The sequence below is a fragment of the Microtus oregoni genome, unplaced genomic scaffold (genome assembly GCF_018167655.1).
Source record: "Microtus oregoni isolate MIOR12 unplaced genomic scaffold, Mior012 000025F_ref0000491, whole genome shotgun sequence".
Classification (NCBI taxonomy): domain Eukaryota; kingdom Metazoa; phylum Chordata; class Mammalia; order Rodentia; family Cricetidae; genus Microtus; species Microtus oregoni.
The window spans coordinates 8,715,659-8,738,678 of NW_024543084.1; the positions used below are offsets into that span (position 1 = coordinate 8,715,659).

Sequence of the window (23,020 nt, forward strand, 5' to 3'; positions counted from 1 at the left end):
GAGCTTTCGTTATGCCTCAGATAGCTGCCCTGTTCAGCCATCATCTGGTGTCTCATGTCCTGTGGGAGCAGTGATGCCCAGTCCCCGCTGGACTTTTCCTAGCCACCCAGGGATAACTAAGCTGCACATGGCTGTGTACAGTCTGATGTTCAGGATCACTCCATGACCTAGGGCTGGTGCTTGATCCTCCTAAGGATTTCTATCACCCCTTTAGAAAGGAGTGAAAAACTGCACACCTAGACTGGGGCAGAGATCAAGGCACTCTAGGAGGCTGAGATCGTCCAGCAGCTGGGCCCTAAACCAGGTCTCTCAGGGCAGGGTTGCCAGGCACAGAAGTCAAAGAACTGACTTTCCAGAAGAATGTTACACCCTCTAGGTGTGGTGGCACACACACCTTTAGTCCCAAGCAGGTGGATCTCTGTGAGTTCAAAGCCAGCCTAGATCTGTAAGTTCCAGAACAGTCAGAGACACCCTATCTCAAACAAGGAAAAAAAGAATGTTGCATCCACGCCTGCCCTCAGCCCCAGGACAAACAGAAGCCTCTCACCACGGTTTATCAAAATGTGTTTTATTTACATAAGTGGAAACTTCACTGTGTACACCCAGTCCCCTACTCAAGGGCCAAAACACATAGCTGGGCAAGGACTTATTTTCTGTTACAAAGGTCTGTACACTGAGGTGGGCAGCTGCAGGGAAGGGCTCTGCTACAGATCTCAATCAGCAGGGACTGTGCACAGATACTAGCAGGCTCCGGCCTCTGCCTGATGCAGACTTCCCACCTGGCTTCTGTTGGGGGTACCACGCCTGTGCTTGACATATCAGGCCCAGCAAATCTGCTTTGGCAAACCCAGTACACCTTTCTCCTTGGGCTTTGTCCAGACTAAATATCAGGTCAGTCAGGCCTCTGCCATTGCCCTTGGAAAATAAACTGGCTTTTTCTTTTTTTTTTTTTTTTTTTTTTTTTTTTGGTTTTTCGAGACAGGGTTTCTCTGTGGTTTTGGAGCCTGTCCTGGAACTATCTCTTGTAGACCAGGCTGGTCTCGAACTCACAGAGATCCGCCTGCCTCTGCCTCCCGAGTGCTGGGATTAAAGGCGTGCGCCACCACCGCCCGGCTTGGCTTTTTCTTAATACCAACCACCATCCATCTCTGCCAAGCCCCACCAAGCCATTATGGCCCCCCCCCCTTGGTGTGCGAGTAGACCACCGAGGACCTCTTGGGACCAGCTCCAGACAGCAGCTCAGAGGAGGGAGTATCTTGCCAAGGAACAGCCCTCAGCTCACCCTGCACTCCTAGCTGACTAGGGCCTCCTTCCATAGGGCACTGCCACTAAATAGTTCCAGAGAGCCTCACAGTGGAGCTGGAGCAGGCACATTGGGAAGGGGCAGCTCCAGGGCTGGTGTCTCTGTAGCTTGGGTAGGACTGGGTTTCCGATGGTCCAACTGCTCCAACTTCTCACCAAGCTGGGAGTAGAGCTCCTTCACGGCCTCCCCACTCTGCGAAAATCAGACATGTAGTGGTTTGAAAGAAAATGGCTCCCTGAGGGAGTGGCACTATTAGGAAGTGTGGCTTTGTTGGAGTAGGTGTGTCACCGTGGGGGTGGGCTTTGAGGGCTCACATACTCAAACCACACCCAGTGAGACAGACTACCTCCTGATGCCCGCAGGTCAAGATGTAGGACACCTGGTTAATTCTCCAGCACCACGTCTGCCAGACACCACCATATTGCACCATGATGATAATATACTAAACCTCTGAAAATGTACCAGATGGTGGTGGCGCACACCTTTAATCCCAGCACTCGGGAGGCAGAGGCAGGTGGATCTCTGTGAGTTTGAGGTCAGCCTGGTCTACAGAGTGAGTTCCAGGATAGCCAGGACTGCTACACAGAAAACCCTTGTCTTGGAAAACAAAACAAAAAATAAAAACCTCTGAAAATGATGTAAGCCACCCCAATTAAATATTTTTCCTTTTAAGAGTTGCCATGGTCATGGAGTCTCTTTACCACAACAGAAGCCCTAAGACAGCCATGCAAGGGGGCTGAAGAGATGAATGGCTCAGAGGTTAAGAGCACTAACTGCTCTCCAGAGGATCAGGGTTCAATTCCCAACACCCATATGGCAGCTCACAACTATCTGCACTCCAATTCCAGGAGACTTGACACCCATGGCAAAACACTTATGCACATAAAAAAAAAAAAAAAAAAAAAAAGGAAGGCATGCAATAGGGCAGGTAGTCTGAGCCTACTTGGAGGAGTGAACCTATAGGCAAGATTAAGAACACCAAGGTGGGCCGGGCGGTGGTGGCGCATGCCTTTAATCCCAGCACTTGTGAGGCAGAGACAGGTGGATCTCTGTGAGTTCGAGACCAGCCTGGTCTACAAGAGCTAGTTCCAGGACAGGCTCCAAAACCACAGAGAAACCCTGTCTCGAAAAACCAAAAAAAAAAAAGAAAGAACGAACACCAAGGTGGACTGGAGAGATGGTTCAGTGGTTAAGAGCTCTTCCAAAGGTCCTGAGTTCAATTCCCAGCAACCACATGGTGTACATACATACATACATAAATAAATAGAGCGCCAAGGTAAATCCAGGCGGTTGTGGTTTGGGAGGCAGAGGTAGGCAGATCTCTGTGAGTTCGAGACCAGCCTGGTCTACAAAAGCTAGTTCCAGGACAGGCTCCAAAGCTACAGAGAAACCCTGTCTCAAAAAGTGTCTTCCCCCCACCCCACCCCACCCCCCAAAAAAAACACCAGGGAAAACACCAAGGACATGCATGCACAGCTGGACCAGCCAGGCACATCCACGAAGCAAGGCTCTATAAAAACGGGAACTAAGGCTGGGCGGTGGTGGCAGAGGCTGGCAGATCTCTGTGAGTTCAAGGCCAGTCTGGTCTACTAGAGCTAGTTCCAGGACAGGCACCAAAGCTACACAGAGAAACCTTGTCTTGGGATAAGATAAAATCATATAAATAAATAAATAAATAAACAAACAAACAAATAAATAAATAAATAAGAAATAAAAAACCATTTTTAATAAATAAAATAAAAACGGGAATTGAGGCTACCTACCTGGCCTGTGGGCTCCAGAGCCTTCTGCAGCGCCTCCAGCTTGGAAGGGGCCACTCTGGGGTGCAAGTGCAGGAGAAGCCTCAGCACATGACGATGCACATTTTCCTTCCTGGAAAGACCAGTGGGGCTGGAGGCGCCAGAACTTCCCTCCAAGGCACAGCCCACGTGGGGTTCCCATGTGCCTTCAGCAGAGCAGAACTGACCCCTGGGTCAACCCCATGCTACACCCAGGAGTTACTCTAGCACAGGTCCAGGGCTCAGAGACCCAGCTGTGGTCCTTCAGCAGGATGGAGCCTCAACTCCCCTCCCACACTGTGGAACGTAAGAACTGGTGGGATGGGTGGGGTGTCCTACCTGGGAGAGGCAGTGAGGAAGAAGCCATCAAAGAGGCTGCTGCAGAAATCCTCCAGGGCAAATTCATCAGCCAGCAGGGCCAGGCTCCCAGTGAGCAGGTGGAGAAAGATGTCACTGAAGGCCAGGTCACCAAAGGTTTCCACTGTAAACACAACAGGGGGGCTCAGCCTCTGCCCTCAGAGACTATCTACTGCCCCAGCTCTGAACAGGACTCTGGGTGAGCCAAGGGGTGACCAGGTGAAGCAGATAAGTGGTCAGTGGCTCTCAGCAGGGAAGCAAGACCATAGCTAGAGCAGGTGAAAGGAAGATGCTTTGCCCAAGAGCCAGGGGCTCTGATCTGAAGTGGCCTCCACACAGAGAAAGGTCACAGACAAGCAACCACAGACATGCAGAAGCATTCGAGTACCCAGGGGATTCTGCCAAACCCTCCTGGTGACTCCTCAATTAAGACCGCAGCCACTCGACAAGAGATGCCAGGATCCCACAGTCGGGCCTTGCCTAAGGAAGGACACAGTGTAGACAGCCTTGGGGTCCACCACCATTCCTGACAGTTGGGAGCAGGAGCTGTTCTGATGGCAGACCCAGCTGATACCACCTGAACCTAAGGAAAAGCTAGAGAACTTTAAGGAGACTCAGGTGTTCTGGGGGACTACTGAAAGCAGACTGGATGACTCTCAGCCACTTCATGCCCTGCCTGGCCATGTGCGTGATCACGACCAAGAGGTTGAGAGGCTTGTATTCTCCCACCTGCAAATAACCGTGACCTCAAATACCCATAACAAGCCAGCAAGCACAGTGCAAAGGGGCCTTAACTCCTGACTGAGCCCATAAAACCCTGCTGAGACAGGAACTCAGCCACCATCCATCCAAGGACACAGTTTACAGTAGGTTTGTTCAGAGGAGGCTTAGTTCTCAAAATCATTTTTTTTTTGGTAGGGATGTCTACTGAACTGATCAGACAAGTGCTTCGGTCTGACTCCAAGACATCTCTACAGGCTCGTGGCTTGAACATTTGATCTCTGCTGATGGTGCTATTTTTTTTTAAATGTAATAGACTGAATTAAGTTCTTCCTCTTTTTTTTAAATTAATTTATTTATTATATATACAGTGTTCTGCCTGCATGTATGCCTGCAGGCCAGAAGAGGGCAACAGATCTCATTACAGATGGTTGTGAGTTACTATGTGGGTGCTGGGGGAATTGAACTCAGGACCTCTGAAAGAGCTGTCAGTGCTCTTAACAATTGAGCCATCTCTCCAGCCCGATGGTGCTATTTTGAAGGAACTTCTGGAGATGAGGCTTGGCTGCTGGAAGTGGGTCACTAAGAGCAGGCATTTAAAAGGGTTGTACCTGGTCCTGATTCCTGGTTTGCTGTGCTATGAACTGAGCCGCTCTTCTTTGTCTCCCCCACCAACATGAACTGAAACCCTCTAAAACCGGGACTAGAGATGGTTCGCTAGTTAGAAGTCCTGACGCTCTTGCAGAGGACCCAGATTCAATCACCCACATGGTAGCTCACAGCAGTCTAACTCCAGAGCCTGAAGCCTCTCTGGACTCTGTGCACTGCAGACACCTGTACATTTATATACCCTCAGGCAAAACACTCATAAACTAAAAATAAAGTCTTAGCTGGGGCTTGGTGCAGCACACCTTTAGTCCCTGCACTCAGGAGGTGGAGACAGGCCAATCTGTGACTGTGAGACCAGTATGAGCTCCAGGACACCCAGAGATAAATATTGAGATCCTGTCTCAAAAAAAGAAAGAAAGAAAGAAAGAGAAAAAAAATCAATAAAAATAAAAAATAGACTCTTTTCTGTTGTTTGTTGGGGTCACAGCTATACAAAGAACCTAACATAGCTGTAGGAGGGTACATCTGTAAAGTCAGCAGACAGGAGGAAAAAGCCAAGATCAGGTATAGTCCATACTAGGGGCCAGGCATGGTGGCACAAGACTTTAATATAGCACTCAGAAAGCTGGGTGTGGTGGTGCACGCCTTTAATCCCAGGACACAGAAGGCAGAGGCAGGTGGATCTCTGTGAGTTTAAGGCCAGCCTGGTCTACATGGGTTCCAGGTCAGCTAGGACAACACAGAAAGACCCTGTCTCAAAAAACCAATATAAATAAATGGTGGGTAAAGACAACACAAGCCTGGAGACCTGCGCTGATCTCCTGGAACCTACAGGAAGGTGGAAGGGGAGAGCTGATGCCACAAAGTCATCCTCTGACCTATACATGAGCTGGGGCAGCACAGCTACACATGCAGAATGATAGACAAACAGAATTCAAGAAACTGACTCCACTTTTATTAGAACTCATTCAAATGTAAGATCAAGCAAGATCTTTTAATTTTATTTTATGTGTATGGGTGGTTTGCCTGATGTATGTTTGTATGTCATGGGTGTGACTACAAGAGGGCATTGGATCCCCTAGAACTGGAGTTACAGACAGTTGGATGCTAGGAATCAAATGGGAGCCATCTCTCCAGCCTTCAGATTCCCTAAACATGATGGTGCACCACAGGAGCAGTCCAAGTAGAGAAGCCCCAGCCAGGAGGGACAAGCCACACTGCCAGTTTATTGTTACCATACCAGACGACAGGAAGAAAAAACAGACTGAAATGCACGGACAAGGCAAATCAAAGTTACCCCGTGTGTTCCTAAGGTCTTAAACAAGCAAGCTAACTCTGTGCCAGCAGAATGTCCTGACGCCCCTAAAGCTGGAGAGGGCACGGACTATAGAAAGAGAGTCAGTCTGGCCATACAACTTTAGCTCAGCAAAGCCCGCTTCAAATTTCCTGCTTCTAGAACAACAGACAGTAAGTCTGAGCTGTTTCAAGCTTCTAAGTCTGTGGCAATTTGCTGAAAAGAAAACTAAAGGCCAGACACAAAAATCCCGTGAGATGGAAGCTGCATAAAACAATATGCACACAGCAAGCAGGGAACAGGTACACCAATGACTTACAATATATTTAGAGAAGAAGCCGGGCAGTGGTACCCAGCACTGGAGGGGTAAGGGGGGGGAGGCAGAGGCAGGCAGATCTCTGAGTTCGAGGCCAGTCTGGTCTACAGAGTGACTTCCATGACAGCCAAGGCTACATAGTGACACTTTGTCTTAAACTCCCCTCCCCTCAAAACAAATGAGAAAAGAAAAGAGCCTCCATCTTTATGACAATCCTCTAAACTCCAGAGAAAGGACGAGCCAGCGAGCACAGGGTGCCACTGTGGCAACCCTCCCCAACAACTCTCCCCTGCAGCTTCAGGCGGTTGTTTTGGTTTTGTTGGGAGCAGAATCCACCTACGCACGCCAGATAAGTGCTGTCATCGCTGAGCCACACCACAGCTTTACCCTGAAGAGCCCACTCAGAACTCCCATTTTTGGTGTGTGACACCCCAAGCGGCTAGGGGAAAGTAGGTCCCTTGGATAACACCCAAGGAGTTCTGTTTTTTACCAATTAGAACAAAATAAGGGTGTTTTGTTTTGAGACAGGGTCTCTCTATGTAGCCTTGGTTGTCCTAGACAACCTAAAAAGAAGGGCTGGCGAGATGGCTCAATGGGAAAAAAAAAAAAAAGAAAGAAAACAAAACAAAAAAACACGCGTAGACCAGGTTAGCCTTGAACTCATAGATGTCTGCCGAACTCTGCCTCTGAAGTGCTGAAATTAAGTGTGCCTGGCTTTAAAGCTAGGAATCCCTTCTGCAGGAAGTAACAAGACCCACAGGCACCTCTGAAACAGCTAAGTCCTGCCTCCAAACACACACACAAGAGTGCCCACTGACATAGACCAAGCTATGGAAGTTGGAGGTGAAGGCCCTGGCAGAGGTCAGGTCAAGGTGGCAGGCGAGTATAGCCACCAGGACTCACCAAGTCCAGGCAGCAGGCGCAGGAGTGCATTCTTGTTTCTCTGCTTGGTGATGTGCAGGACGTAGTACAGCCCCACCTCACAAGCCATGCGCTGCTCCTGCAGAAACCTGCGTGCAAGAAGCCATGGCCTCTGATCAGCCCACCGAGCAGAGCCTTCACCTGCAGCCCCTCTCTCCGGCCTCCCCCAAGCACTGCCCTGGAGTCCTACTTGGTGAAACTTTCAGGAAGCGTGTTGGGGTACGTGACTGGGGCTTTCTCCTCAGCCGGAAGCTTCTGATCTACGTTGAAAGTGTAGTCATCCACCACGAAGGACATGAGCATCGGCAGGAACTTGGTGATGAGCTCTGCCTCCTGGCAGAAGGAGTGTCTGAGCCCACTAAGGGCCCACTGATCTGGCTGCTCTCAGCATACACCCTAACCCACAATGCCCAGTGCACACCTTGCCCTTACCCACCCAATACACTTTCCTCAAATCCAGCTTTCTTGCCCACTGGTCCCTAGAATCCCTCCTTCCTGTTTCCTGAGACGCATGTCCATTGCTATGTTCTTGAACCTTTCATCTGGCATGATCATGGCTGAACCTGTAAAACCCCTTCTGGGTCCCAGTCCCCAAGGAATAGTTACCACCCTGCGGCCGGTCTATCAAGACACCCAAACATCTTTAATGGATGTTCACCGATAGACTCTAGGAGTAGAGTTTTGCTGCCAAAGGGCCCCACCCTGCTACTCCCCACAATTTGTTTAAAAAAAAAAAAAAAAAGGAAACTATAGACCCCATACCATCTTGGGCTCCTTGAAGACCTGGCTGTCTATTAAGTCCCAGGCACCTTGGCCCAGCGCCAGCAGCCTAAGTAGGAGAAGGAGGTCGGGGCTATCCTGTAAGAAGACAGAGACCTCAGCCAGAGCTCACAGGAACTGTGCCATTCTCTGCTCTCACTGAAGAAAGCAGGGCCTCTGCTTTCCAGGGAAAGGACCTTAGGAGAGTAATCATAAGGCACCCATTGAGCGAAACCCAATATCCCAAGTGGACAGTATGCCCTCTGCACAGCCACCAGCCATGCCTATGCTCACCCTGGGCAGTGTCTCCTGGCTAACCAGCTCCTGCAAGTGCCTGATGGTGCTCAAGGACAGTGTGTTGATGGCAAAGGGGTCGCACAGGATCATGGACAAATCTCTGGAAGGAATCAGACCTTGGTATGAATTGAAAAACCTGGTTATTCTGTTTTTAACAGCTGTAGTGTCAGACCTACTGAAGGGACAGCCAAAGTCCCTGGGAGGCAAATGCTTGGGGACTGACCCCAGGGAGGGAGCCTCTCTCTATTGAATTCATAATTTATCCACAATTTACTCAAAGATCTTCTTAAACTATAGAGTAAAAAAAAAAAAAATTACCCTTCCCCCCCAAAAAACTAAATTCATACTTTGTTTCAAAAACCCTGACTGAGAGCTGGAGAGATGGCTCAGAGGTTAAGAGCACTGCCTGCTCTTCCAAAGGTCCTGAGTTCAATTCCCAGCAACCACATGGTGGCTCACAGCCATCTGTAATGGGGTCTGGTGCCCTCTTCTGGCCTGCAGGCATACACACAGACAGAATATTGTATACATAATAAATAAATAAAAAAAAGAAAAAAAGAAAGAAAAGAAAACCCAAAACCTCAGCTCAGACTCTAGGTTTATTGTTGTTGTTGTTGTTTTGTTTTGTTTATTTGTTCGTTTTTTTTTTTGTTTTTTTTTTTTTTTTTTTTGGTTTTTCGAGACAGGGTTTCTCTGTGGTTTTGGAGCCTGTCCTGGAACTAGCTCTTGTAGACCAGGCTGGTCTCGAACTCACAGAGATCCGCCTGCCTCTGCCTCCCAAGTGCTGGGATTAAAGGCGTGCGCCACCACCGCCCGGCTCAGACTCTAGGTTTAGTGGAAGAATATAATAAAGAAATGAGGCAGGGCTGGACAGCAGTATCTTCATGCCAGGCAGAGCATGCTGGAAATCAGGTTGGAGTGTCTAATCCAGCCCTCAGCCCTGACAGCACACACTCACTTGTCACAGGCAGCAGTGCCCTCCTGCCTAAGCTCTCTAAGTTGGCTCCCCTGGGAAGGGCAGGCCCCAAACCCCATGCCTCCCAGGTATGGATCCTTTTGCTACTGAGACTCATTCCAAGTAATGAGTTACCATGTTAGCAATAGGCCTGGTACCCAGCATGTCCATCGCAAAACAGACTGGAATGGGTCCCAACTACCAACAGTAAACAGCAACCCACACTAGATGCCTGTTTAGGCATCCCAAGGCTAGGCCTCTCACCCCAAAACTTGTTCCTGCCCCTTCTTCACACCATCAAGAAATCCCTGCAGCTCCCGGGCTCTTTTGCTGTCCACAAACCGCTCGCGGATACAGGCATCCAGGCACCAAGTGAACTAAAGGAAGAAAGTATACAATCTTGGTACACCCAGCCTCTCACCTCTCAGTTCAACTCTGCCATAGCCCAAGTGGCTGTGGAAATTGCAAGGTCAGAGCAAAGATAAACACAAGCCAAGGCCCATGACCCCATCCTAGGCCAAGCCCAGGATAGAAAGGGGTCCCTGGAGAGGACAGAGAAAATGGCAATTAGTAGAAGTGGGGTATGCGGAAGGCTGGGCAGCAGGGGTCTAGTCAAGACCACCATTACGTTGTCACTCAACCACTAGGTGTTAACAGAGAAAGAGAAACACAGTACTCATTCCCCAGTGTCCAGAGGAAACATGGCATGGGCTGAGATGCCAGGGGCCTACAGGGAGCAGGAGGCCTCCTCAGGCCCCAAAGCAGCAGGAATCAGGACAGCACATAGAGGAGGCCTGTCTGTTTTCCCAGGGCTGGCAACTTGGGCAGACATGTTATGGCAGTTTTGTGGTGGTGCTCAGGGCTTAGCAATAAGCAACACCACACAGAATGCAGGAGGTGGTCTCAGATGCCCTGTGCTCTTGGTGGGGGATGGAGCGAAGTACAGAGAACCCCACTCCTAGATTACCTTGGTGCTGGCCAGCAATAAGCCCTGAGGGCTCTGGGGCAGAAGAAGCCAGGAGCCCAATAGAAAGAAGGCCATAGAGCTCGCCACTTACAGCTATCAAGTGGAGGCTGGAGGACCAGCAAGAGAGGCAGCTGAAGCCAGGCAGTGGTGGCGCACACCTTTAATCCCAGCACTTGTGAGGCAGAGACAGGCAGATCTCTATGAGTTCAAGGACAGGCTCTAAAGCTACAGAGAAACCCTGTCTCAGGGGGGAAAAAAAAAAGAGGCAGCTGAACAGCCAGGTCTCTGCAGGACCTGCTCACCCCAGCAGTGCTGGGGTACAGAAGCTGGCAGTCTGAGAAGCAAGCTTCGATGCAGTCAGCAGGTCACTCCTAGATAATGAATTCAGAGGAGGAGGACACAGGAGACGTGCACAGACGGGCACACAGCACTACCTTATGGCAGGGATCCACAGTGCAGATGTCACTGACGTCCAAGTCATGCAGGGACATGAGCAGCTCAGCTCGTAGTGTGCAGTAGTGCACATTCCTGGTCCGCAGGAACAGTGTGCGCAGAAACTGCAGCACCATGTCATACAGCTTCACATTCTTCCCTACCATCTGCGTCAGCTTCTGGACCACCTAGGAGCAAGACAGGCAAAGTGGAGTCCAAAATCCCCACCCTAGGACAGGGAAAGGCGACGCACACCTTTAATCTCAGCACTCAGGAGGCAGAGGCAGGTGGATCTGGCACTGTATTCCAGGGGACCAATTTCTGCTACCCAAGGTGGTAGTTCCACATCCATCCCAGTGATACCTTGGTCTGTGATCTACTGTGACTTCAAGCACCTGCCTGTCAGGAAAAGGGGCAGGTAGCTCATCCTAGAAGCAGTGCCGAGAGCCCATCTAAAGATAGGGGTCCAACACAGGAAGCTCAGGCTATACTGCCACTGCCTAAGTTAAGGTCTATGAGGCCACAATGGGCTCTCTGCTTCCCTATCTTCTTCCTAAGCTTATGGCTGTGACCATCCTTGTCCCAACACTGGCACCAGGGCCACAGAACAAGGGCCAGGCGCCTGGTGTCAAACCACAAACACTAACAGGCAGCTTCACCTTGCACTCTAGGCAAAGGCCATGCAGGGACACAGTGCCTTCTACCTGGGCAGGTGTCACCTACCCTACCTCTACCCAGCAAAGGCAAACCGCACCGTCCTGCTCAATATAAAGGCTTCAGCCAACATAAAGAAGTTTCGCTCCGTTGCTAACTGGCCATGGTCTCAGGCCTATGGTACAAGGGAACATTTGGGATTAGCCCAGGATGGAGTTATCACAGCAAGTTCAAAGGCATCAGGCTAGACTCAGCAAGTAATAAGGTCAGTGGGAGGAAACGAGGGTGGCAAGAGCCAGAGGCTGGTCTGGTAGTTCACTCTCCAAGACCCTTGCCAAGAACTCTTGGACTGACCTGGATCTTTATCTCTGGAACAAAATCTTCACTGTTGACATCACTCGAGCCATGTGGATGGCCCAAGGTTCCCTCACTCACTAAGTACAGACCACTGGGACAATACAGCCCTGTCATAGAGTATGCCTGCTTCACACATGACCAGCTGGGGACCACCTGTTCATAGGCAAGACAGCTGTCCTACAGCCAAGACTGAAAGGATAACCCACTAGCCTGATACTGCCAGTGCTATAAAATCACAGAGCACTTAGAAAAGTCTACAAAGTTTCCAAGGGGAAAAACAGGCCAGCATCAAAGGGCCACGGATCAGACTCATCTGCAGAAACTAACAACACAGACTGTCACGAAAGGTCTTTGGTATTGAGGACTGCAATTCCAAACCAGCCACTTGGCCTACAAGTCCAAACAAAGTCTGATGTGTCAGCCCTGGAAGCCTACAGCAAGAGTAATGCACTCCAACAAAGCAGGAAGGAAATGCAGGAAGGGAGAGGAAACTTGCAGAAGAGAATAATCAAATCAACACAGGTGGCTGGGCTAAATCAGACCTGGTGTGGCCCCACACAGCAAAGGAGGAGAGTCAAGAGGGTCAGGGGATTGGAGAGCCAGGGGAACCATAGAAGAAGCCAGCATACCACTGGGCAGCTAGACAACTGGAAAGTGTATACACCTGAGCCCACACTTGCAAAAACCTGTTCTACCATCTCCACCTTTTACACTTAAGACAGAATCCCTCACTGAGCTTGCAGCTCAACAGATCTTATTTGTTTCTGCCTACACTGGTAGGTCAGCAAGCCCCAGTGATTTCTCCTGTCTCTGCCTCGTCCCTTCCAGCACCAGGGTCACAGGAACCTGTGGCCACATTGAACTTCTTTGTGAGTGTTAGAGATTCAAACTCAGGTCTTCATGCAAATAATCTTACCTAGAAAGCCACCTTCCCATGCCTTCCCTGCATACTTTTCTGCTCCTCTGTACATTTTTCCATTTGTGTATGTATGTGTGTGTGTATATATATATATACATACACACACACACACACATATATACACACATTTATATATATATATAAATGGAACTTTTAAAAAATCAGCCCAAGACAAGGCCAGTCAAGCAAATCCTCTGACAGTCAGAAATCAGTGCTGTCTGTGGTCGACCACCAGAAGAAACATGCTTGTAGAAACACACTAACCTACACACTCACAGGAAAGAGGGAAGGGGCTGGCCACATACCCCTAGGAGTTATCAGCTTCAGGCTGACTTTCTCACCTCTCCCTGGCGCCTGGTCTTAGGGGAAGGGCTGAAGAAGTTGTGTAGGACAGAGAGCTCTGTGCTGAAGAGCGCACTCTCTTTCTCCAGGATATACTGCTTCAGCAGTGGTGAGACTTCATCACCAAACAGTGCTTGGTTGTCTTGCCAGATCTGCCTCTTCACTTCCACCGCACACGCTCGGTATAATTCCTTGTCAGCCATCACCAGCTTCAGCTTCTTCTCAGGAACCTACACAGCAAACACCACAGCTCCCTGCAAGTGGTGCCTGTGTCCCCAAGTCTCCCTCAGGATAGGCCAAGAGGGCTCAGCTGCCCACAGAACCTGCTGAGCCCAGCCACACCAACAAAGGCACCTGTGACGGACCGCCAAGTCTTGGCAGGTGAACTCAGACATTCAGAATCCCTATGGCCCTCTCCCAGGAAAGACCCACCCTCCAACTCAAGGGATAAATGTGTTTCCACTTGACTCATGCAGAGGAAGTCTGTGATACATAGAAGAAGGTGCTCAGAGCTTGCTGGAGGGCCAGTTCATAAAACTTTCCAGGAGCTAAGCAACTGCCTGCACCAAGCCGCCAGTCTTACCTCAACCAACCAAGGGCATGGGGCAGGCTAGCCAAGCAGTAGTATGTTAGCACAGGCTCTCTGACCTACCCTGGGAGGGCTGGCTCCACAGCTCTCACCTTGGGCAAGTGCTTCATAACACACATCACCACTGGTTGTAGGGATGGCATCTTGACCAGAGAAAAGCTCTTTTCCAGAAGGTCTTCCAGCTTCTTGTACCTGGGCAGATTTGTACAGCTGAAAATGCAGGTCTCCACATGCAGGACCTACAGAGACATCTCCTCAAACATATTTCAGGTCGTATCTACAAGCATGACTGTGCAGTCATGGGGGGGGGGTGTAAATGCTACCCACAAAGATAAACGCTTCCCGGTAGAGACCCACCTCTCCTCTGCCTTTCCCTCAGAGGCGATAGCTGACACTCGTTCCAGCAGTTTGTCGCGTAGCTCATCAAACACTGACTGATGGAACTCCAGCCGCGGTGTCCCGTGTAGGTCCAAGAAGGGCAGGGCCGACTGCAGGGATGGCAGCAGCACGCCATTCTCTGTCTGGAAAAGCAGAGGGTCAACGCGTATGCATTTTGCTTGGCCGCAGTTAAGTCAGCACGGACACCATGGATGCTCTGAGTACACAGGTCCGCGGTGATAACCGCGAAAATGGAAAAACAACAACAACAACAACAACTCGGTTAATCAATGGGTTCCTAGCTCAGGTCCTCCAGTGCCTCCCTCCAAGCGTCGGGAGACCGTACAATTATGACCGGCTTCCCCAGAGGCCCGGCTCCCTCCTGCCCACCTGAAATTGCTCAATGGCTTTGAGCGGTTCTGTGCAGTTGGTCAGGGTCTCTTTCAGGTCCTCGCCATTGGCCACGCCCAGGTCCTGGAGCCCCGCGAACATGGCTGAGGCTCCAGCTGCCGCCCGGCTGTGCACCCCATCCCCGCCGCGTTCCCCTGAGGCCGTCGAGGACGCTGAAGGAGCGCCAGAAGCCCTCTCCACGGTGCCACCACGGGGACCCCCCGAACCCCGCTCGCCCGCAGCCTCCAGCGTGGCCAGATCGCCCCAGCAGAGCCGCTTACACCGGCCCACACCTCCCACTTCCGCCCTTCGCTGCGGTCCAGCAGCCAATAGGTCCCGCGAAAACGCCGCCGCCACGCTCAGGTTCCGGGCAGCGACTCGCTACACCTTAAGAGACAATGCGCAAGGGGGAGGTGTCGAGATGACGCAACCACCCCTCGAGAGGCCTTGGCCACTCTAGCAGCCGCCGCCGGGGCCACGAAATCTTCCGCCTTTCACCTCGTCCGCTCTCCGGAAACCAGAACCCATACTCTGAGCCAGCAGAGAAGGGTGGAGTAGTAGCAGACTTCTGGACCTTATGAATTTCAAATCTGACTCAAGTACATTTTTATATGACTATATAGCACTCTTTTGCTGCTAATTTGTCTTCTTGTGCCCACAGGTGTAAGGCATAGAATGTGATCTTCACAAAGTTCCCACCATTGCCTTCTTTTGGACTAAAATTTGAATATATGCCTCTAGTGTCACCAGAAGTGCTTTCCAAGAGCTCTGGGTGTGCTGAAGATTGAGGTTTGAGCTAGATTCCAGGTTGCGCAGCGTCATGTGTCCTTGGCAGTAAAAGAAGCTGCCTTGGCTGGAGGGCTCTCAGCATTTCTCTCTCTGCAGCCTCCCCCGCTGTTCCAGCTCTCACCCTTTCTCCTACCAACCTCCTGAACACACCTTCAAATACTTCACCTCTCTTTTTCATATGCCTTTGCTGCTGAGGTTTACTCTGCTGCAAATTCCCTCCCTGCTGCGCCCCCCCCCCCATACACACACACACACACACACATTCTTGCCTATCATTGGAAGCCGCTTCTTTTACTGCCTCCTCTAGGAAGCCCTAGGAAGGCTTGTGGGGCCCTCAGCAACAAATGATAACTCCTGTTCAGTGTCTGGCATTAGGATGCCTGGTGATGTGGCTATAAACAGAGCTCCTCTTCCCTCTGAGGCTGAGTTCCTAAGGCCAGGACTGCACACTTCTGCCACTGTTTTTGCCAGCTGAGCGGCTCCCCATGGGGCTCCGTAGTAAAGGTCCCATCGCCCTAATTGCCCAGGATATTTTGGTTCTGCCAGCATCTGATGCAGTCAGAAGATACACATACGGTGTACTTAGACTCTTGGTCCAAGGCTTCCACTCTGCAGAAGTGGGTGATGCTGACACCAAGGCAGCAGCTGGGGCAGGAACTGCAAGAGCGAGCTCTCAGAGGATGGTATCACAGCTCGGTCAGTGTGCTCGTTGCCATGTCTGAAGCTGGAGGTGTTCTAGTTCTCTGACTTCCATGTGAATGCAATTGTACACGCTAACAAACAAACTCTGGAGGTGTTGGGGGCCAGTGCCAGCCCCAACATAAACTCTCTCTCTCTGGACCGGCATGGAGGCGCGGGAATAAAGACACAACTCACATGGCTTTATCGGGAGGGAGATTCTCAGGGATCCCTCATGAAATCCTGAGTTTCCTGAAATTTTTTTCTGTTTATTTTTTAAACAGCCTTTATTCCAAAACATAAACTGAGGAGGAAATTTATTAGCATTGTTTCCTAGGTAACCAGGTGAATGGCTTTAGTTGTGTCTACACCTTTGACCACACCTTTCTATGCCAGTTTTGTCACATCTTCCTATCCTCCTGCTCTGTAATAGGCCTGAATTAGCATCTCTATCCCAGGCATCCTCCAAATTACAAAGGAGCAGAACAACATCCTGACCCTTTGTTAGGGTAGTGGCAGCCTGTCTGGAAGGCTACCTCAGGTGCCAACTATGGCTTGAGAGCCTGGCTGCCATACCATATAGAAATATGGGCCTACATGGAGGAACACTTGTTACTGTTGTAAAGAAGTCTGGGTTTGGTTCCCAGCACTCACCTGGTGGTCCATAACTATCCATAACTCTGGTTCCTTTTCTGACCTCCACCAGCACCAGACATACATGTGGTATACAGACATACATGCAGATAAAACATCAAAGCATTCATACACATAAAATGAGCTCACTTTTTTTGTTTGTTTGTTTGTTTGTTTTGTTTTTTCGAGACAGGGTTCTCTGTAGCTTCGGAGCCTGTCCTGGAACTAGCTCTGTAGATCAGGCTGGCCTCGAACTCACAAAGATCTGTCTGCCTCTGCCTCCCGAGTGCTGGGATTAAAGGCATGTGCCACCAAACCCTGGCATAAACTCACTTTTTTTTATTAATTTATTTATTATGCATACAATATTCTGTCTGTGTGCATGTCTGCAGGCCAGAAGAGGGCACCAGACCTCTTTACAGATGGTTGTGAGCCACCATGTGGTTGCTGGGAATTGAACTCAGGACCTTTGGAAGAACAGGCAATACTCTTAACCACTGAGCCATCTCTCCAGCCCCCAATAAACTCACTTTTTAAGTGAGTTCTGGTTTGGGTTTGGTGGTGTCCTTTTTTCTCCCCTTAAGACAGGGTCACTAGCCGGGCGATGGTGGCACATGCCTTTAATCCCAGCACTCGGGAGGCAGAGGCAGGTGGATCTCTGTGAGTTCGAGACCAGCCTGGTCTACAGAGCTAGTTCCAGGACAGGCTCCAAAGCCACAGAGAAACCCTGTCTCGAAAAAGAAAAAGAAAAAAAAAAAAAAAGACAGGTCACTATTTAGACCAGGTGGCCTTGAACTCAGATCCCCCTGCCTCCGCCTCCTGACTTCTGGGATTAACTGACTGTGGTGCTTCGCTCAGCAATGATGCTCATCTTTAATCCTAGAACTCGGGAGGGGTAGAAGCAGGTAGATCTCTGAGTTCAAGGTTAGTCTGGTTTGCATAGTGACTTCCAAGACAGTCAAGGCTACAATAGTGAGAGCCCCGGCCCTGTCTGAGGGAGGAGAGGAAGAAAGAAAGAAAAGTCGGCTCTGAGAGTTGGAGAGGTGGCTCAGCACTTGCTGCTCTGGCAGGGGACCTGAGCTCAGTTCTAGCACCTACAGGGCTGTTCATAGCTATCTGTAACACCAGTTCCAAGGGCTCTAATGTCGTCTTCTTCTGGCCACTAGGCACACAGGCAAGTAAAACACCCATATACATAAAGTAAAAAATGTCAAGTCTTGGCCAGGTGGTAATGGTGGTGGTGCACACCTTTAATCCCAGCACTCGGGAGGCAGAGGCAGGCGGATCTCTGTGAGTTCGAGACCTGCCTGGTCTACAGAGCTAGTTCGAGGACAGGCTCTAAAGCCACAGAGAAACCCTGTCTCGAAAAACAAAAACAACAACAACAACAAAAAGTCAAGTCTTTAAGCAAGGCCTGTGCCCGTGTGAGAAAGTATGGCAAGGGCCCAGGAAAAACTGCTGTCGCTAGCTGGAAGGTGTGGCTCCTGGAGGGGGTGGGTAGGTTCTCAGAACACAGGTTACAAAGGCCAGCTAAATCTTCATGTCAAGGTCCAGGGAACTAGGGCCAGTGTCTGGTGAGCTGATTCCCTTGGTCCTGCCTAGTGGGCTGGTCAAGGCTACACCTGTGTGAAGATGGCAAAGGTCCAGGTTCTGACCTACCACCCTAACCCACTAACTAGTTCCTCAGCTCCGCAAGCAGCCTGACCTCAGGAAGATACTAGACCTTCGGTGACATATCTGGATCAGGTTGTCCCATGTTGTCACAGGATCCTTTTTCTATTCTGTCCTAGGTCAGGACACTTAGGGTTAGTTCCCAGGCTGCCATTTCAATCCTGAAGAAAAGGGCACCATGCAGGAGCAGAGAAAGCCAGGGATATCAGGAAAGCCAGAAATACGCAGGAAGCCACATATTCAAAACAGCTCATTGGGCAAAGGATGGGCAACCAGGCAGACCAGAGATCACAATTCAGAAGAATCATTTGCATCTCAGTATAGTGGGGGGAGGGGAGTTCTCAGAAGACTCTTCTTGTTGCACAGTGTAAGCCAGAAGAGATCAGAAGAACAGGCTGCAGACAGAATTCCAAAGGAAGCCTAGGAAAACCTCAAGGAAGGTCAGCTTTGCAATCTATACCCGTTGGGCCTACAGTGTGCAGAAGGGGCCTGTGTCGTGCCGCTTGGGTCTGCGCACTCCTTGGATGACTACTCCAGGCGGAGACGGGAAGCGGGAATTGTAGCAGTCTTCCACGTAGTATGCAGCCGGACCTGGGGTTCGGGCTGCAGAGAAAGCGAGCTGACCCTAGTCCTTACCACCGCACCATCCCCATGCGCCCCAAGCCCCACTCCACCCTCAGGCAGACCAAGCCTCTTTTCCTAGGCCTCCTTACAGGAGCTGGCCCAGGAGACAAACGCTGGGGAGCGACTCATGGAGAAGGCAGGCGAATGTGTGCTCTGCATACGGAACCCAGGAAGGATGTTATAGGTGTTAGGGCTGGGTCGCTTCTCGCCAGAGGGCTGTGAGGGAGTCAAGAGTGGAACATACGTAGAGGGACCTCGGGCTCGAAGCATCCCTGGACGTAAATGACTCTCTGGTATCTTGACAGCGGAGTGGCGTCGGCGTCCAAAGCTGAAGGCCGGGAAGGCAGGCTGGCTCAGAGGCCTGTACTCGGCGGGTGATGGCCACTGTGAGGAGTCAGAAAGCGACCTGGGGCTGCAGCCTCCTTGCTCAGCTTTACCCTATCCTCCAGGCCTGACCTGTGTTTTTGTGTTTGATCCTCAGGGTCAGCCCATCACCAGGCCCAGCCACGTAGCTCCTCCCTCAAGCCTTTCTCACAAGCCCCCTGACCCCTCCTTTCCTCGCCTCCTCCTCACCTGCAACACCCCCATCTTCCACAAGGCGTCCCCTAACCATCTTCTCCCACCCTTCCTCTACCTGGCCCTACACAGCGTCTACCTTTCGCTCTTGGTCGAAGTCGGTCTTCTGCAGGAAAGGGCTTTCACTTTGGAACCACAAGGTCTGCCATGCCCTGCGGCCACCACCCTCTGCAGTGGGGTGGATAGTTGGTGGGGAGGTCTTCGGGGCAGGAGGCCCCCATTCCCCAGGTATAGGCAGGGTTGTGGGAACATGCACCTCGGCCAGGGTACTTGCGGCCCATGCTGTAATGGGGATGTGGAGAGGACTCCCGCAGAGACGCACTGGGCACCTCATACGCGGTGGGACCAGGGACATCCAGGTCAGTCAGGATCGGAGGGCGTCGTTCCAGGACTGGTACGAAAAGCAAACTCTAGACCCATTTCTTCCCCAAAAGTTGCTTTCCTCTTATCCCTCCCCATACTGGCCTGGGACGGGAGTGAGGTAGCTGAGAATCTCACTCACACAGCTCCTTCAGGGTCCCTGTGCAGAAAGCTGAGGGCTCTTTGGGGGCAGCCATTCTGAAGCCACTTGGGGCCCTCTTCGTCTTTGGGGGCCACATCTCATCCCAGGCTGCCTCAAGCTCCTGGTCCCACCATAGAACAGCAGCCTCCTGCCTGCAAGGAAGCCAACAGCCACTGTCCACCTTTCTTAGTGGCCTTTCCACCCTAGTCCCCGCTTCCCCACCACCCTCTGAAATTACTGCGTGGGATGAAGAGGTTGCTGACTCAGGGGCCCCCGGGTCCAGTGTTTGCCTCCATTGATGTAAAAATTTGCCAGGAATTTCACAGCCTTCTGGTCAAAATTCATTCTGAGTCTTGGGGTTCTCTTGCTAGAGGGCACTGCTGGGCTCTGTGACCTCACTGTTGGGTATGCCCCTCCCCTCTGTTGCTGGGAGCTCCCTAGGAAAGGAACATAGTCCAGATCAGGAGGGGCTCCCCTACAGGGCCTCCACCCTCTGCCCCTCTCACTACCTGCTGAGACCGTCACCCAGGTCAGCTTTGGTCCAGACGGGCTCTAACCTGTCTCCCAGCCCTTTTTCCCTCTCCTGGGAGCTCGTCTGCTCTAGCAGTACTTCTGGGGGGGTCTGGGGCCCCATGCTAGGTGACCAGGGGGCAGGGCCTGTGAGTACCATGCCAAGTCCTGTAGCATGGCTAGGTGTGTGAGTGAGGACCAGCTAATAGGAGAAAGACAGTCAGGAGGAAGAGGAAGAGCTGCTGCCCCTGGAGCAAATCCTGGCCCGGGGAAACAAAGCTGAGTAACTCAGGCCTGGCTTCAGGATCAGGCCAGTTCACTCAAGGCTAGTTATAAGCGCTTGTCTTCTGCCTCTGCCTGCAGGTATGGCAGCCAGAAGGCCAGAATGTATTAGACAAACTGGGTTGTGCCAGGATGATATATATATATACACAAAGGATTACTGAGCCTGAAGGAGCAATGACCCGTCTGGGCACTAAGGCCCTTGCAGAGTGGCCTCTGACTTTGACTGGTCTGACTGTCCCGGCCCTGACCTTGGTCCCAGCTCTTCGTAGGCAGAGCTCAGACAATACATACCTTATCCACAAAGCCTCCCCCAGCCCTCTTCTATCAGGACCGGGCCTTTCTGGAGAGGCCCTTCCTGGACGCTCCCTTTAGTACTGGCCCTGACTGGATGGAGACGTGAGGAAACGAGTTTCATTTGGACAAAGGGAGCCTTCTCCTGCCTTGTGCAGTGTCTGTTGAGAACACAGTTGATGGTGTTAAGGTACCTGGTGTATAGGGATTTGTTGCCAGTTAGGTGACTCCAGTTTCTCCCGGCAATAAATTCTGCTGTGGGGATATAGATGGCTCAGTAAGTAAAGCACCTTCTGTGCCATCATAAGACCCTAAGCTGCATGCCCAGTGTCCACATAAAATCCAGGTGTGTGCCTCTGCAACACCGGCACCAGGCAGATAGAGGAGGAGGATGCCTGGAGTTCATCTGTGAGACAAGCTATATCTCAAAAACAAAACAAAACGAAACACCTTTAATCCCAGCACTCGGGAAGCAGAGACAGGTGGATCTCTGTGAGTTCGAGGCCAGCCTGGTCTACAAGAGCTAGTTCCAGGACAGGCTCCAAAGCCACAGAGAAACCCTGTCTCAAAAAACAAAAACAAAAAAAAAAGAAAGAAACAAAGACAAATGAAGGTGTGGAGCAGTTGAGAAAGAATCCCAACATCAGCTTCTGGCCTCTAGAATACACACTCATACTGCTGAGGAGCTGGGCATGGTGGCCTACACCTGTAATCCCAGCCCTTGGGAGGCTGCAGCAAGTGTGTGGCTACAAACTCATAGCTTGGGGCTATGTAGCAAGCAAGCAAGAAAACAGATGTAGCTGTGATGGTGTCAAAGGTATCTTTTCTTGATTTCATATGTATGTATGTGTGCCACATGCAAGCCTGGTGATGTGGAGGTCTGTAAAGGGCATCAGATTTGCCTAGAAGTAGAGTTACTACCATGTGGGTGTTGGGAACTGAACCCGGATCTTCTACAAGATCAACAAGTGCTCTCAGCTGCTAAGACACCTCTGGTCCCCGCCACAACCACCACGGACCTTTGGCTATGAGTTTCAGAGCACTCATTGGGGTGGGGGGAGCAGTGTCTTGTTTAGACGTGCTCTGTAAGCAAATTGTGCTCCAGAAGGTGTACCTCAGAGACCCACATTAGAAACCTCCGTTACCAGCATATGTCAGCATTAACTTGATTCCGTACAACTTTTGAGTTTAGAGGCTATGAGTTTGTTTTGTTGTCAAACATTTGTGTTTACATTTGCATTTTAATGTGGGGGCTAATTTTTAATGTTTTATTTCATAAGATTTTTTAAGAGATTTTTTTTCAATGAGACTGTGAAGCAATTACCTGAATTTAATTTATTGAGGTTTTTGTTTTTGTTTGGTTTGGTTTTCCAAGACAGGGTTTTTCAGTGTAACAGCCCTGGCTGTCCTGAAGCTCACTTTGTAGACCAGGCTAGGCCTGAACTCACAGAGATCCACCTGCCTCTGCCTCCCGAGTGCTGGAATTAAAGGCGTGCGCCACCACTGCCCAGGTTATTTTTGGTTTTTTTAGACAAGACTTTTCTGTGTAGCTCTGACTGTCCTGAAACTCTAATCTGTCTGCTTCTGCCTCTTGAATGCTGGGATTGAAGGCATGTGCCACTACTGCCCAAGCTATCTTTAGTATTTTTAATTCTGTGTGTGTGTGTGTGTGTGTGTGTGTAGGTATGTGCCCTTGAGTGCATATGCCGACAGAGGCCAGAGGTGTTGGATTCCCCTGTAGCTAGAGTCATGATATGCCTGATATGAGTCCTGGAAATCAAACTAGGGTCTTCTGAGAGAGTGGTCTTAATCTCTGAGCCATCTCTCTAGCCCTTCACAAGTCTCTTTTGTGCACTTATCTGTCTAACAGCTATTGCAAGCTTTAGTCTCCTTCTATCATTGTGTATGCAGATTTGACATGGAGTAGAAGCTGCTAATTTTCCCCCTCTATGTTATATTCACTTGTATGGTTATAAAGCTCTTTCTTCGGACTGGGAACATAGCTCAGTCTGTTTTCCACGCATGCTTTTTGGGCTTCGGTTTGGACCACCAGCTCACACAGAACGAGCTTGTCTTGGTGGCATGCTTGGGCTACTCAGATGGGTCAGTGGATAAAGGCACTTG

The 23,020-nt window shown here is 50.6% G+C and overlaps 2 protein-coding genes across 2 annotated transcripts; both read right to left on the reverse strand.

The window, feature by feature from the left end:
- Positions 1-1,114: 1,114 nt before the first annotated feature.
- Positions 1,115-16,470, reverse strand: Nelfb (negative elongation factor complex member B). The gene is made up of 14 exons (XM_041674895.1): positions 16,459-16,470; positions 14,338-14,718; positions 13,927-14,090; positions 13,662-13,761; positions 12,980-13,210; positions 10,711-10,896; positions 9,574-9,686; positions 8,352-8,454; positions 8,061-8,156; positions 7,489-7,631; positions 7,281-7,387; positions 3,421-3,562; positions 3,067-3,175; positions 1,115-1,495 (listed from the first exon to the last, which is right to left on the reverse strand). The coding sequence occupies exons 1-14, from the start codon at positions 16,468-16,470 to the stop codon at positions 1,349-1,351; spliced, it is 2,034 nt and encodes a 677-aa protein (XP_041530829.1). The 3' UTR covers positions 1,115-1,348.
- Positions 16,471-18,577: 2,107 nt separating this feature from the next.
- On the reverse strand, positions 18,578-20,155 carry Stpg3 (sperm-tail PG-rich repeat containing 3). Its single transcript, XM_041674086.1, has 6 exons — positions 20,049-20,155; positions 19,811-19,962; positions 19,565-19,699; positions 19,388-19,476; positions 18,822-19,116; positions 18,578-18,711 (listed from the first exon to the last, which is right to left on the reverse strand). The coding sequence occupies exons 1-6, from the start codon at positions 20,153-20,155 to the stop codon at positions 18,578-18,580; spliced, it is 912 nt and encodes a 303-aa protein (XP_041530020.1).
- Between the last annotated feature and the right edge of the window lie 2,865 nt (positions 20,156-23,020).

Excerpts from the sequence above, each read along its gene's own strand:
- Nelfb (XM_041674895.1), bottom strand. Across the intron at positions 14,091-14,337 it reads AAGCCATTGAGCAATTTCAG|ACAGAGAATGGCGTGCTGCT; the intron begins GTGGGCAGGAGG and ends CTGCTTTTCCAG. Across the intron at positions 13,762-13,926 it reads GAGGGAAAGGCAGAGGAGAG|GTACAAGAAGCTGGAAGACC; the intron begins GTGGGTCTCTAC and ends AAATCTGCCCAG.
- Stpg3 (XM_041674086.1), bottom strand. The coding sequence starts at position 20,155 with ATGAATTTTGACCAGAAGGCTGTGAAATTCCTGGCAAATTTTTACATC. Across the intron at positions 19,477-19,564 it reads CCGCAAGTACCCTGGCCGAG|AGGGTGGTGGCCGCAGGGCA; the intron begins GTGCATGTTCCC and ends ACCCCACTGCAG. Across the intron at positions 19,117-19,387 it reads ACTTCGACCAAGAGCGAAAG|TGGCCATCACCCGCCGAGTA; the intron begins GTAGACGCTGTG and ends GACTCCTCACAG.